At 39.0% G+C, this 15703-nt stretch overlaps 1 protein-coding gene across 2 annotated transcripts in view; it reads right to left on the bottom strand.

Annotated features, from left to right (window-relative positions):
- Nucleotides 1–5005: 5005 nt before the first annotated feature.
- The window catches only part of PAK2 (p21 (RAC1) activated kinase 2), an 84848-nt gene continuing 74150 nt past the window's right edge, over nt 5006–15703 (bottom strand). Inside the window, exons 13-15 of one of the 2 annotated variants that reach the window (XM_032298144.1) lie at nt 13883–14079; nt 9168–9305; nt 5006–8720 (exon numbers count right to left, since the gene is read on the bottom strand). In XM_032298144.1, coding sequence (XP_032154035.1) covers nt 8634–8720; nt 9168–9305; nt 13883–14079 — 422 coding nt within the window. In that variant the 3' untranslated portion in view covers nt 5006–8633. The remainder of the gene's footprint in view (nt 8721–9167; nt 9306–13882; nt 14080–15703) is intronic. The other variant, XM_032298143.1, reaches the window with a different exon arrangement.

The raw sequence follows: 15703 nt of genomic DNA, 5'->3' as shown, positions 1-15703 counted from the left end.
TTTTTTTTTTTTGAGACAAAGTGTCACTCTGTTGCCAGGCTGGAATGCAGTGGCGCAATCTTGGCTCTCTGCAACCTCCGATTCCCGGGTTCAAGCGATTCTCCTGCCTCAGCCTCCCAAGCAGCTGGGATTACAGGCACCTGCCACCATGTCCAGTTAATTTTTGTATTTTTAGTAGAGACATCAGGCCTTACAAACATTTCTAATAAACACATAAAACAGTTCTCAGCTGGGTGTGGTGTCTCACACCTGTAATCCTAGCACTTCGGGAGGCTGAGGTGGGAGGATCACTTGCATTCAGGAGTTTGAGAACAGCCCAGGCAACGTAGTGAGACCTTGTCTCTATTTAAACAAACAAACAAACAACAAACAAAAAATTCAAAAACCAATTCTGGAATTAATTTTTTTTCTTTGCAATACCCCTTCAGGAAAGTGATTAGCCAAACTGTAATGCACACTCTCACCTTGCCAGCTGTGCAATACTGTAAAATATACAATTTTATACTGTGTGGCCAAATAGGGATGTACTGGGGGCCTTCTTAGTATAAAGCTGTGGAACAGCCGGGTGTGGTGGCTCACTCTTGTAATCCCAGCACTTTGGAAGGCTGAGGAAGGTAGATCACTTGAGGTCAGGAGATCAAGACCAGCCTGGCCAACATGGTGAAACTCCATTTCTACTAAATACAAAAAATTAGCCAGGCATGGTGGCAGGTGCCTGTAATCCCAGCTACTTGGAGGCTAAGGCAGGAGAATCACTTGAACCCAGGAGGCAGAGGTTGCAGTGAGCTGAGATTGTGCCACTGCATTCCAGCCTGGGCAACAGAGTGAGACTCTTAGAAAAAAAAAAAAAAAAAAAAAAAAAAAAACTGTGTAATAGTTGCAGCATAATTTCCCTAATGCATACATTTTTAAAAGATGAGAGGCAGGGGAAAAGGGCAAATAGTTTTGTGCAGCATTCTGTTTCTTCTGCATCTGCTCCCGAAATATCATGGCAGGGGGGAAGTAATGATAGGAGATTACATTTATCAAATGTTTACTTCATGTTAGACATCATTCTAAATATTTTATGTGAAATTAATGAATTTAACCCTGAAAACCCCGTGTGTAGGTACTTGTATTATCACTCAACCCCACCAATTCACAGTAACCGTTTTTAGTGCACATGCTACTACAATAGTGCTGTTACTAACTTTAAAAACCGTAACTAGTCCTCCCTCTAGCAGCAAATCTTAAAATTATACACATATTCATTTAAAGGAAACTCACAAGCTCAAACATGACTGCAAGATGAAACTAGGTAAAAATAAGCTTTAATAAAGTTCTGTGTCTCGCAATGCTTCGTGACCAGATGAGGAATGTGCAGCAAGCAGCACTCGAGCACTCAGACCTGTTGTAACATTTTGGCCACCTGTGCCTTGCTATAAAACAAAAAAAGACAACACGGAAACGGGCAGAGCAGGCGCATAACAGAATACGGTTCATCAGTAGTAAAATATGCAGGGCTGAGGGGAAATGGAAAAGTATTTGCTGACAATGCAGGTTATATGAAAGTAGCTGATCCACACATCCAACAGTCCACGGCCTAAGGTCATTTTCAATGACACCACAGTCTTACCACATGAACAAATGAGATGGTCAAACGTTTAAACACTTCTCATAGCACTGAAAAGAAGTGTGAACAAACCAGTGACAATATCTATAGTAAAAACTCAAATGGTTAAGGTTTTTAGTTTACTGAAAAACAGCTCTTCAATGAAGTTACTAGCAGCAAATCATAAAGTGTACTAAAACGTAAGGAATATTGAATGTGACTAAGATGTTTTCTAGTTTCAATCCTAAACTCCTTAAAGATTTTAATGACAATATATTAAAGCAATCAGTTGGATTGTACTGTTAGGTATTCCTTAATTTTATGGCCCAGATCAAATAGGTTTTGAAAATGGTACACTTCTCTTTTTTATTTTTGGGACAGAGCCTCGCTCTGTCACCCAGGCTGGAGTGCAGTGGTGTGATCTTGGCTTACTGCAACCTCTACCTCCCAGGTTCAAGTGATTCTCTGCCTCAGCCTCCCGAGTAGCTGACATTACAGGCATGCGTCACCACGCCCAGCTAATTTTTTGTAGCTTCAGTAGAGACGGGGTTTCACTGTGTTGGCCAGGTCTTGCGATCCACCTGCCTCACCCTCCCAAAGTGCTGGGATTACAGACGTGAGCCACCGCACCCAGCCCTACACTTATTTTAATATGGAAGTCAAAGTGGTTTATTAAGAAATCAAGAAAAATCTTTTTTTTTTTTTTTTGGCAATGCATTGATGATGCTGTATATACAATACAGGTCCAAGAATGAAAGAAATGTATGGCACTGTTACTCTATCTGGATTGTTTAAAAAACAAAACAAAACAAAAACAAAAACACTACTAGGGCGGGATGTTTTCACCTGCTACAGAGCACAAACTGGGACGGATGGAATAAGGTAATGCAACGGGCGTCTCTTAAATATACCAGAGATTATATATCCACGAGTGTGATTCCTTTCAAGGTAATCAGTCTCTTTAGTTACAAGTTTATATAAATGCTGTCATTTTCTGAACAAATCGTTTCCAAGAAATGCAGCATTTTTAGTCTTTTTTTTTCCTAACTAAAACTAAGATATAAGGGTAAAACAGCTATAATCAGGATTATTGAGACTACAGGATTCTCTCTATAGAGATAGGTAATTATCAACTTTTTTTTTTTTTTTTTTTTTTTAATGAGACAGAGCCTTGCTCTGTCGCCCAGGCTGTAGTACAGTGGCACGATCTTGGCTCACTGCAACCTCTGCCTCCCAGGCTTAAGCCATTCTCCCAGCAAGCACTAGAAATAGAGCTGAAATTAATTACAGGCTTTAAAAAATTTTCTTAGGGAATGCTTTAAGCATTGACTATTAAAGAAATATAAATGTTAGAATAAGACAAAACAGCCATATAGTATAACAAATACATTTTAAAGTCACTGTCAGCCTGTAATCCCTGCACTTTGGGAAGCCGAGGAGGGTGGATCACCTGAGGTCAGGAGTTTGAGACTAGCCTGACCAAAATGGAGAAACCTCATCTCTACTAAAAAATACAAAATTAGCTGGGCATGGTGGCACATAACTGTAATATCAGCTACTCGGGAGGCTGAGGCAGGAGAATCACTTAACTCAGTAGGTTCAAGCAACAAGAGCAAAACTCCATTTCAGTAAAAAAAAAAAAAAAAGTTTTTTTTTTTTTGAGACAAGAGTTTTGCTCTGTTGTCCAGGCTAAAGTGCAATGGCATGATCTTGGCTCACTGCAACATCCACCTCCTGGTTCAAACAATTCTCGTGCCTCAGCCTCCCAAGTAGCTGGGAGTACAGGCATGCACCACTATGCTCGCCTGAGTTTTTGTATTTTAATAGAGATAGGGTTTCATCACGTTGCCCAGGCTGGTCTCCAACTCCTGACCTCAGGGAATCTGCCAACCTCGGCCTCCCAGTGTTAGGATTACAGGTGTGCGCCACCACGCCTGGCCTTATTTTATGCTTTTTGACAGTAAACCATTATTGTGGCTGTTCCCTATGTTAGGATAGCTAACATTCCAAATTAAATTCATATAATGAAGTGATGCCTTATGCTATATTGCAATGCACTGCACTCTTATTAAAGGTTTCTTGGTTCATTTAACACAGAAATTCTGATCAGGTTATTACTTCAGCCAGGTTTGTGTTCAAATCAGAAGTATTTCTCTGTGTCTGATAAAGAAACATTGATGAGGAAATTACTCTGATCTTGATTTAGAAGGGGAAAACTTTCCCAACTACTTGGGAGGCCGAGGCAGGAGAATAACTTGACCACGAGGAAGAGGCTGCAGTGAATCAACATCATGCCACTGCACTCCAGCCTGGGAGACAGAGTGAGACTGTGTCTCAAAACAAAACAAAAAAAAAAACAACAACAAAAAGGAAAACTTCACGTTTACTACCCACACGTTTCTAGAAATCTTACTACTTTGGAACGCTGTAATACATTCAAAATGGCGGCACACCACCATTAAAAGATTTAAAATACCTGTGGGGCATAGTGGCTCACGCAGGCTGGAGTTTAACATGTTGGGAGGCCGAGGTGGGATGATCACAAGGTCAGGCCTGACCAACATGGTGAAACCCCGTCTCTACTAAAAAAATACAAAAGTTAGCTGGGCGTGGTGGTGCAACTGTAATCGTAACTACTCAGGAGGCTGAGGCAGGAGAATCACTTGAACCTGGGAGGCAGAGGTAGCAGTGAGCGGAGATCGCGCCGCTGCACCCCAGCCTGGGTGACAGAGCAAGACTTTGTCTCAAAATGAAACAAACAAAAAAACCAACCCCCCCCCCAAAAAAATTTATCACTATAAATACTAGAATGCTCTTTGAAAACCTATTAAGACATTTAAAGATTCTTCTATGCTATTCTGATCGAAAGAAAGAATAAAGTTTAGGAAAGGGAAAGATGCATTTTTTTTTTTAAAAAGTTTATTTCTAGCCCTGAAAGAACAAAATTATCGAACAGTCATAAAATACAGCAGTTAATGTCAATGTATAACAATTAAATAATTGAACGGGATTAAATTAAAAATAAAAGGCATTATAAAATTTGAAGACAACAGAAAAGACAAACTACTTTCACTTAATTCAATTTCTATCAAAACAAGAAAAAAAGCCAATGCGTTCCAACCGAAGATGTTGAATTCCAAATATAACTGTTTCTCTTAATAAAGAATCAAAGTATGCTGGACAGAATTATCATACATTTCTTTCTGCTCTGTCTCGGCAGCATTCTAGAAGAGTGAGAAATACTTCAGTTATTTCAAGGCCAAGCCAGTGCTTGCTTGCTTCTTTTTAACTCCAGCCTCATCTACCACAGCATCTTTGCCAGAGCGTTCAATAAATGTGTTGAGAAAAAAGAATGTGTATATATATTTTTTCTTATACACACACACACACACACACACACACACACACACACACACACACACACATACACTATCAAAAAACTGATTTTACCTGTTTAAATGCCTACTGTGGGAGTGGCGGAGACAGGAAGACAATCTGCTTTTTATATTACTATCAAGTTCCACTATTAAAAACCCCAAGAGTATTAATCTGGATTTTAGCTATAATCTACAATGTTACTTTGACACTGACATTTCACTAAATATGGATCTCAGTATATTTTAAAAGATTTAGACTCAAAAATGGATGCAAATTCTTTAAGCAACTTTTTTTTTTTTTTTTTTTTTTTCTAATTTTACCTACTACTTGATCAGATCTAAAATTATTCTGGCTAGAATACAGTATATACAAACATGTATTTAAGTGAGCCCTATAAAGAAATACTCATAGGTAGTTTAAAACTGCTTGTTAAAGGCACAGGCTCGTTTAAAACTGGTGGTTACTAAATAAATTGTAAGCAGCTTAACATTTATATGTTAAAGGGAAGATAATTAATACTATGTGCCAGGCACTCAAAGATAGAGTTGTATTAGCCTTGGTGTCTTATGCTACACAATTACTCATTTACTATTCTAGGTAGGATAAAATGTTCCATGTTTCATAGTTTCCCAGTTTTAACTGTCCCTAAAAGTAGAAGAAAGAAGAAAAAGAGAAGATAACTTTAATTAAGACTACCAGAGAGTCTAAAATATAATAAATAAGTACTATAGTAATACTGTCCTAATAACACAAGAGGACTATTAAAGTAACTTTTAGATTTAAATGGGAACTTTCATTCTAGAGTGATAACAAAACGGGTGAATATAAAAGGCAATTATTTTTTTAAAAAACATGAGGCCAGGCGCAGTGGCTCACACCTGTAATTGCAGCACTTTGGGAGGCTGAGGTGGGCAGATTGCCTGAGCTAAGGAGTTGGAGACCAGCCTGGGCAATGTGGTGAGACCCCATCTCTACTGAAAACACAAAAAATCAGCTGAGTATGGTGGTGCACACCTGTGGTCTCAGCTACTCAGGAGGCTGAGGCACAAGAATCGCTTGAACCCAGGAAGTAGAGGTTGCAGTGAGCTGAGATCACGCCACTGCACTGCAGCCCGGGTGACAGAGTGAGACTCTGTCTCAAAGGAACAAACAAACAAACAAACAAAAAAATCTTGATTCAAATGGTTCTTCCAACAAGTTCTCAACGTTTAAGTTAAAATTAATAAATCACAATTGTTTTTTTTTTTTTTACAATTATTTTGTTTAAAAATGACACATTTCAAAATTAACCAAAGTATATTTCTATTGGAGGTTAGTTTATCCAGGTAACTTAAGAATAAACCACAGTGTAGCTCCCTTAACCTAAGAGCCAGGTTGTAATGACAAAAGTCAGTTACCAGCAATGCACGTGCAGGTAACTATCAAAGAAGTTGTAACTATAAATCCCAAACTGCTTCTACCAATTGAAAAGCCCTTTGCTGAGTCACAAGCCTAAAACAAGGCATTGGCATAGTCAATGAACATGGTCTTTGACTTAGGATGGAAAAGCCTTTGAGTGCATGACGGTCACAGTCTTATCATCTAGTTGGTTTTCTGTTTCATTGGTAGCATCTTCTTTATCACAATCCATCCAACTGTTTAGGAAGAATGTTAAAATTTGAAACTCCAGTGGCACTGCAGCTTTCTACCGAAATAAACCAGTTTCTGTAATTCAGTAATAGCTGTAGAAGGCCAATATCGTCCAGAGAGAAATGAAATCAAGAATTATATTGAAAACAGAGACCATTAAGTGCTCTAAATATGTTTCATTAATTATTTTACTCATTTTTCTGAAACCTTTCCTCCTTTTCAATACAAAACAGTCACTTCTCTCCTTATAATTGTATCTTAACATAGATATAGTGGGAATAAAATAATGGAAATAAAACCCTGCTGGTTTCCCCAATGTACATTACAACAGCAAAATTATTTTTATTCATGATTTGTACAACTGCAGGGTGGCAAGCAAGCGTGAAGTTAATGGGGAGAAGGGCATGGTGGGAACAAAACAACCAAACCACAGATATTTGAACAATACCTGCTCCAAAAGCAAAACAACAAATAAAGGAGAGGAGAGGAGAGAGGAAGGGGATGAGAGGGGAGGAGAGAAGAGAGGGCACTCAAATAATTAATGCTACAGGTCTCAGACCTTTTAGAATCTTTAAAAGAAAAAAATTATTGCTATTAACACGCACGTATCATTTTTCTTTCTCCAGTTTTTTTACATTAATATTCTCTACTTATTTGGAAAAAACAAACAAGCAAACAAACAAACAAAAAAAACAAAACTAAAGTAACTCAACATCTCAAATGATCTATAAATTCACCAAGAAATACTCTGTCACTTAAGCTCTCAAAGATAATAAAACACTGATAATGATCTGGGACAATGAGACTTTCACAAGTATCTGTGGTTGATTGGTTATCAGCTGCTCCTCTGTAACACTAACATTTCTCTTTCATGAATAATCTTGTCTCACTATATCAGAGCTCACCAAGGTTCACGTCTCTCACTCTGCCTCTGCTAGTCCCAAATATTTTTCTCCTTTAAATGGGGGGGGGGGGGGGGAAGCTAATTTTAAATTCTGAAAATTCACTGGTAATTATATTATTTGCCCTGGGAGTGGGGTATGTGTGAGGCGAGAGAGGATTAATGAAAAACAAAAAGAACAAACCTAAACCTAAAATTGCAACATATACAGAAATTTATTTCCAAAATGAAGGGGAAAAAGGAGAGAAGAGGAAGGTAGCGGCACTAACCAAAGTCATAAAGCCCAGGCTGGAACAAGAATAAATCACTCTGGCTCCTAGAGCCAAACCTGAAGAGAAAACAGGCAGAAGGGAAGACAAAATTGGAAGAATTCTATACTCAATGGGAATCTTTTTCTATCTCAATGATTTAGTTATAAATATAGATTATTAGTCTTCTCTCTATACATGTAACAAATGCCAAACTTACTACCACAAAATTTCTAAAACTGACTTTTTCACATTTGTTAAAAAAGGTAAAAATCACATACTTTTCTTCCCTTCCTTCAGGTCAAGTTCTGAACTAAAATATTACATGTAACAACAGCTGGTCCTAACTTTTACACAAAGTGAAACTATATAGAGCTCCTTTGCCAACATAAGGAGCTACATAATTTCTATTACACTTGCCTAGGCATGAGAAACTCAAAAGCAACTCAGGAGGAGGAAGTTAAGGAAAAGGAAAGCTATGAATGAGAGAAAGACTGGCAGATGAAACAAATACTCTGAAAAACTCCAATCTGCCATTCAAGTATTAGAAATATCCCAAATGGGACAATGAATGGGATCTATTACAACAAAGTCAGCAAAGTAAAATGCAAATCTCACTCATGATAAATGGCTCTGACAGGCTGTTTGCTGAAAGACCTAAGGCTAGTGATTCAGTCCACAATTCCTTTTGGACCCTCAAGGGGTTCATATGAAAGTCATAATTTTCTTTTTGCAATTTTCTCTTGGTTGTCTTCAGAGAATAGTCATTTGCTTCTTTCATCCAGGTTATGCACACCATTTCTTTAAAGAAAGAGTAATAATTTTCATATACTAAAAGCTTTCTTTTAGAAAATGGAAAAAAGAATATGTGGCCACAGCAGTGATGTTAACGGTTACTCTTCATTGCTTCTTTAGCTGCCATGATCAGTGGTGTCAAGCTAGATAACGGTTTGGCCAGTTTCAGGAAAGGATGCTGCCAGGAAGAAGGGGAAAAATAAATGTATAAGTGCCATTCATCAGGTCAGAAACAAAATAATTCTGTTCAACTAAGCCCCAAACACTACTTGTCTATCATAATTTATTTAATAAACACATATTTCAACACCTTCATAACACTAACATAATCAACGCATTACTTTTAGAGTTGAATAAAAGCAGAATCATTTTAGTCTGACAAATACACACATGCCAGCTTGATAAACAGGTCGGAGAATTGATAATATGCACAAACTGCACATTATGTTATTGTCAGAATTTTATTCCCAGCAGAAGAAACCCTAAACCACAACCCAGTTGTGGCAGCTGCCATACTGCTGGTGATCAGTGAATAGTGAAATCTAATTATTGGCCCTAGGAAAATTTTCTGTTGGTTACCAAAAAAGTCAACTATTCCACAAAATGAAATCCTTTTAAAATTTACCTGTAATAATTCTTTGGCTGAACCCCTTTTTTCCACATCCATTTCCAAACATCGATTTAAGAAATCCCGAAATATTGGGGAAAGTTTCTCTGGATTCTGAAGTTCTGGGGTTCCATTAGTTGCTATTAGGTACAAGGCCTAAATAAAAAAGAACATCTTTGACATACTTAAGACAGCTCAACAAAGTCACAGAGCACTCTATAAAATTTATGTACCTCTTTCTTCTTTAAAGAAAATCGCTGTAAATACTAAACTGGGGTTATCATCATCTCATTTAAATTTAGATTTGATACTTTCCTCTTATTTTTAGATGTTACACTTCCCTAAGTTATTTTTCCAAAATCAGATTCACCTTTGGTTTTTTTTTGTTTGTTGTTGTTATAAATGCAATACACATTGCTTTTGTTTTGTTGAGACAGAGTCTTACTCTGTCACACAGGCTGGAGTGCAGTGGTGCAATCTTGACTCACTACAACCTCCGCCTCCCGGGTTCAAGTGATTCTCCTGCCTTAGCCTCCCGAAGTGCTAGAATTACAGGGGTGAGCCACTGTGCCTGGCCCATATTGCTTAAAAAAAAATAAAGCAATGTTAATAATTAAAAATAGCCACAATCTCACCATTGACCAACCTATTCAGTTTTTTCAATTTTTTTTTTTCCAAGTCATACATATCATTTAAAACAATGAGATTCAGCCCAGGCACAGTGGCTCATGCCTGTAATCCCAGCACTTTGGGAGGCCAAGGAGGGTGGATTACCTGAGGTCAGAAGTTTGAGACCAGCCTGGCCAACATAGTGAAACCCTGTTTCTGCTAAAAATACAAAAAAATTAGTTGGGCACGGTGGCGTGCATCTGTAATCCCAGCTACTTGGGAGAGTGAAGCAGGAGAATCCCTTGAACCTGGGAGGCTGAGGTTGTAGTGAGCTGAAATTACACCACTGCACTCCAGCCTGGTTGACAGAGTGAGATTCTGTCTCAAAACCAAAAACGAAATTATCCCAGGTTATCATTACTAGTAACTACCTAGATCTATAAAATTACTGTAATAAGTAAATATTGCCTTATATGAATGTTTTCTAATTTAATCAACTCCCTTTAGAAAATCCTTACATAGTTTGGATTATTTCCATTACATTTCTAGAAATTGAATTATTATTTTTATTTATTTTTTTTTTGAGACACAGTCTGGCTCTGTTGCCCAGGCTGAAGTGCACTGTCACGATCTCGGCTCACTGCAACCTCTGCCTTCTGGGTTCAAGTGATTCTCCTGCCTCAGCCTCCTGAGTAGCTGGGATTACAGGTGCGTGCCACCACACCTGGCTAAGTGTTATATTTTTAGTAGAGGCAGGATTTCACCATGTTGGTCAGGCTGGTCTCGAACTGGATTTCTCATTATGGGTTGCATTTTCCTGCTCCTTTGCCTGTCTGGTAAACTTTGACTGGATGTCTGGGTGCTTGCTGGGTCCTGGCTATTCCTATATTCCTACAAATATTCTCCCCCTGCCCCATCAGGCAGATAGTCTTGTTTTATTTTAATAACTGATCTATGTAATTACCTAGAACCACTGGGTACAGACGAGAGGGATACCTTTATTTCATAGTTTTTTTTCCTCCTGGGACAGTCCTTAATGATTCTCCTTCTAGGCCCGGAGGTACTCTTCATGGAACTATAGGGCTTTTTTGGTCTTAGACCCACGTGCCCTGGCCTGGTTAATCAGAAGCTTCATGAGGCCTTGCCTATCTTCAGCTTGGAATGAGTTCTGAAGAATCTGCTTGCTTTTAAACATGTTCCCCTTCACTTCATATACTGGGTCTGATACATGTGAAGGTCAATCTTCATAGATTCACAGTGTCTTCTTAGCAGCCAGGGCAGAATTCTCATCTTCCTCATCCAGGTTCTTTCTGGCATTTGTGCATTAGCAGTTATGCCCGTATGCTTGTGGGCCAAGGTGGATTTTTTTTTTTTTTTTGAGACGGAACCTCTCTCTGTCACCCTTCAAGTGATTCTCCCACCTCAGCCTCCTGAGCAGCTGGGAATACAGGCATGTGCCACCACCCCTGGCTAATTTTTGTATTTTTAGTAGAGATGAGGTTTCACCATGTTAGCCTGGTCACGAATTCCTGACCTCAAGTGATCCCCCCACCTTGGCCTCCCAAAGTCCTGGGATTACAGGCATGAACCACCTCGCCCAGCCCAAGGTGTTCTGAAGCCTGAGCACACTCCTGGCTGTGGGTGCAGCCTTGAAAATATTCTTCAGCTTTGTACAAGAAAGCAGTTAAGTTACTTGAGAACAGATTCCGTTGGTCTTTTCTCTCATAATACATCCAGAATCACATCACTTTTTACCACCTCCACTGATAACGTCCTGGTCTAGGCTATCATCACTGCTTGCCTGAATTATTACATCAGCCTCCTAACTGGTCTTCTGCTTTGCCTCTGCCTTCCTCAAGAATCTCTCAACAAAGTAGCCAGAGCAATCCTATTAAAACCTAAGAAGAACAATTTACTCCTCTGCTCAAAACTCGCTAACAGTTTCTCCATTAGGCCTCAAGTAAGAGCCAGAATCCTTTCAAAGGTCTTAGAAGGCATGACAGTCTAGCCTGGTTTCTTCACAGATGGACCACATCTCTTGCTGTCTGCTCAGTGTGCTCCAGCTATGCTGCAGTCTTGCATGATGTCTGAAAACACCAGGAACACTTCTGCTTTAGGGCTTCTGCACTTGCTGTGTCTTCTGCTTAGAATGCTTTTCCCTTAGGTAAGTATCACTCTCTTACTTCCTGTGTCCAAATGTCACCTCAGTAAAGCCCTCCCTATGCACTCTTTTGATTTAATTTTATAATTTATTTTTATTGTATTTTTTTGACAGGGCCTAGCTGTCACCCAAGATGGAGTGCAGTAATATGACAGGAACTCACTGCAACCTTATCTTCCTCGGGCCCAAGAGACCCACCCGCTGAGGCAGGACAGTCCCAATTAGCTGTGACTAGAGGCACACACAGCCATGCCTGGCTAATATCTAAATTTTTTGTAAGACGAGGGTCTCACTATGTTGCCTAGGCTGGCCTTGAACTCCTAGGCTCAAGCAATCCTCCTGCCTTGGCCTCCCAAAATGCTGGGATTACAGGCATGAGCCGCTGTGCCCACCTCTGCAAGCACCTTTTGAAAGTAAACACCCCAATCTCTTTCCTGCCAGTCTCAGCACTTGAGAGCCCATTATTTAATATATTATAAATTATTCTGGTTTATTTTCTTTTTCTCTCTTCTTCCACTAGAATATAGGAATTTTTATGGGTTCCTTTAGACAGCACTTTGAATAGTGCTTAGCACATGGCAGGTATTCAAATCAATACTGGCTAAATGAATGAAAGAAATTAGAGGGCTTTAAACATTATTCTGAAAAGTGGTCTAAGTTAATCACCTCTGTTGAAGTACTTTAAGTGCCAACATAAACCAGAATATTTGGCAACGGGATGGAAGCATTCAGGAAACAGGGGGCCAAATCTAATGCCATCTGTTGTTTGGCTTCTTTCTCTTGGCATAATACTATCAGAGTTTAATGCTGTAACACATATTGGCACTTCCTTCCTTTCTATGACCAAATCATATATTCCACTGTTCACCAGGTTTGAATTATTTTAGTGGAAATAATTCAGGTTGCATGTAGGTTTTTGTATGAATGTATGCTTTTAATTCTTTTGGCTTTGTACCCAGCAGAGAAACTGCTAGCTCATTTGGTAATTCAGTATTAACTTCATACAGAATTGTCAAATTGTTTTCCAAAGCAGATGTAACATTTTGTATTTTGCAATGAACGAGGGTTCCAGTTTCTTTATATTCTCTCCAACATTTATTACTGTCTTTTTTAGTATAGCCATTCTGAGGTGTTATCTTGTTGAGGTGGGTTTTTTTGGTTTGTTTTTGTTTTTTTTTGAGATGGAGTCTCACTCTGTCACCCAGGCTGGAGTGCAGTGGTGCCATCTTGGCTCACCGCAACTGACACATCCCAGGTTCAGGCAATTCTCTTGCCTCAGCCTCTGATTGTTGAGGTTTTTATTTATATTTCCTTAATAACTGATAATGTTGAGCCACATATAGTAATTTCAAAGAAGGAGAAGTGGCTGGGCACGGTGGCTCACACCTATAATGCCAGCACCCTGGGAGGTAAAGGCAGGTGGATCAAATGAGGTCAAGAGTTTGAGACTATCCTGACCAACATGGCAAAACCCTGTCTCTATGAAAAATACAAAAATTAGTTAGGTGTGGTGACGCATGCCTGTAGTCCCAGCTACTCGGGAGGCTGAGGTGGGAGGATCGCTTGAACCCGGGAGATGGAGGCTGCAGTGAGCCGAGATTGTGCCATTGCACTCTAGCCTGGGTGACAGGGTGGGACCCTATCTCAAAAAAAAAAAAAAAAAAAAAAAAAGGTAAAATAAAAGGAGGAGAAGATTTAGAGATACAGAGGTGCTCCAAACTTCATATGTAACATACGAAACAGCACAGCTTACTACTAACTACTAAAAACCTACAAATTCTTATCTAACACATTAACTACGTAAATCAGAGAGCAAATGATTTTTAGACGTGGAGTTAGGGACAGAAACTAGCTTTTATCAATTTTCTACCTTAAATTCTTGGACAGTGCCTGGCACATGCAAATTCTAAATAAGTGTTCTAAAGAAAAATACTTAACAAGGCTGGTGTTTAACTGATCTTACCCTCAAGGGATTTTCATTGAGGTATGGAGGCTCTCCTTCTACCATCTCAATAGCCATGATACCCAGAGACCATATGTCAACTTTAGGGCCATAAGCTTTCCGTGTAACCACCTCTGGTGCCATCCAGTATGGTGTTCCGACCATGGTGCTGCGTTTGCTCTGTTCAGGGGTGATCTGGGCACAGAAACCAAAGTCAGCTACAAAACAAAACAAAACAAAACAGCTAGAGTTAATGGTTTCCATGGATGCTTTTAGCAAAAGAGTTCACTTCAGATGATGTAATTAATTACATTTTGACTATTCAGCCTCTTGTTTTTAAAGATTTTATTAATAAAGTAAATCAGAATGAGTTCAAAATATTTTCGTGATGCAACATTCTCTCACATTTTACTTTTAATTGCCACAAGCAGAGCCCAAATTACCAGGAGGCCTTTTATTCTGAGTAATTCATTCTACCCTAAAAAATTCAATAAAATTGAAAGAGGCCTAAGAAAAATTAAGGCAAAGGTAGACACTAAAACTAAATGCAGTGAATCAGACAAGGGTCAGGATGTGGAAACTACTTTGTCTTTTTAATTTTAATATATTTTTTTTAGAGATAGAGTTTCTCTATGTTGCCTAGGGCTGGTCTTAACTCCTGGGCAACACAGGGAGTGATCTTCCCACCTTGGCCTCCCAAAGTGTTGGGATTGCAAGTGTCAGCCACCACACCCAGCTGTAAACTAGTCTGGAATAAAACAAACAGAAGCTAGAATCACTAAACATCCATCTCAGCAGAGGGCCTAGAAAAAGAACACACTGAACTGCAACAAGTGGTAAGGTCGTCACCAGCATTATCTTCTCAATCATCTCATTTGTAATGGAGGTGCAGATGCCTAGTGTAGTACCCAATGTTAATTTGGTGGAAAAGTCAGGATTAGTATTTAGAATTCTTTCTTATACTGTTAAACCCATTTTACTCCATATGTTAAGGTTTGTAAGCTTTAGACTGTTATGTATGTATATATGCATGATTATGAACTCTTTGGTTTATATGACGCAATTAGGATATTCTGTAAACTATTTTATAAAACAATTTTTAAAGAGATCTTTCCATATTAGTACATTTATTTGCCTATTTAAAAAAATTTTTATTTTTATAGTTTTTGCCACAGGGTTTCACTCAGTAGCCCATGCTGAGAGCAGTGGTGCAATTTTGGCTCACTGCAACCTCTGCCTCTGTGCTCAAGCCATCCTCCTGCCTCAGCCTCCCGAGCAGCTGGGACTAGAGGTGCCTGTCACTACGCCCAGCTAACTGTTATATTTTTAGCAGAGATGGAGTCTCGCCATGTCACTCAGTCAGGTCTGGAACTCCTGGGCTCAAGCAATCCACCTGCCTCGGCCTCCCAAAGTGCTTGGATTACAGGTGTGAATCACTGTACCAGGTCTGCCTTATCTTAAAAACTATACAGAATATAAAAATATATTATTTAGTTATTCCCTTACTGCTCAACACGTTACAATAGTTTTGGTTTTTCTTTACAATGTTGCAGACAGCATCCTTGTACTTACTGTGGTATGTAAGATCAGTAATTCCACAGGACAGAATTCTAAAAGAGTAACTGTTAGGTCAAATAATATTTCTAGCTAAAATCAGTACTTAAAACAAGCCAGGTACTGTTTAAGTACCTTAGAAGAATTAAAATATTTAATCTTCATGGTAACCCTATGAGATAGGTACATTTATTATTACAATTTTTCCCATTTTACAAATAGGGAAACTGAAGCATACATATAAAGATAACTTATCCAAGGTTATTCACCTAGTAAATGGCAGAGCCA

The sequence above is a fragment of the Sapajus apella genome, unplaced genomic scaffold (genome assembly GCF_009761245.1).
Source record: "Sapajus apella isolate SASKATOON/1434 unplaced genomic scaffold, GSC_monkey_1.0 scaffold38, whole genome shotgun sequence".
Taxonomy (NCBI): Eukaryota; Metazoa; Chordata; class Mammalia; order Primates; family Cebidae; genus Sapajus; species Sapajus apella.
The sequence above is the reverse complement of the archived record's forward strand: the minus strand, read 5'-3'. Positions and strand labels throughout refer to the sequence as shown.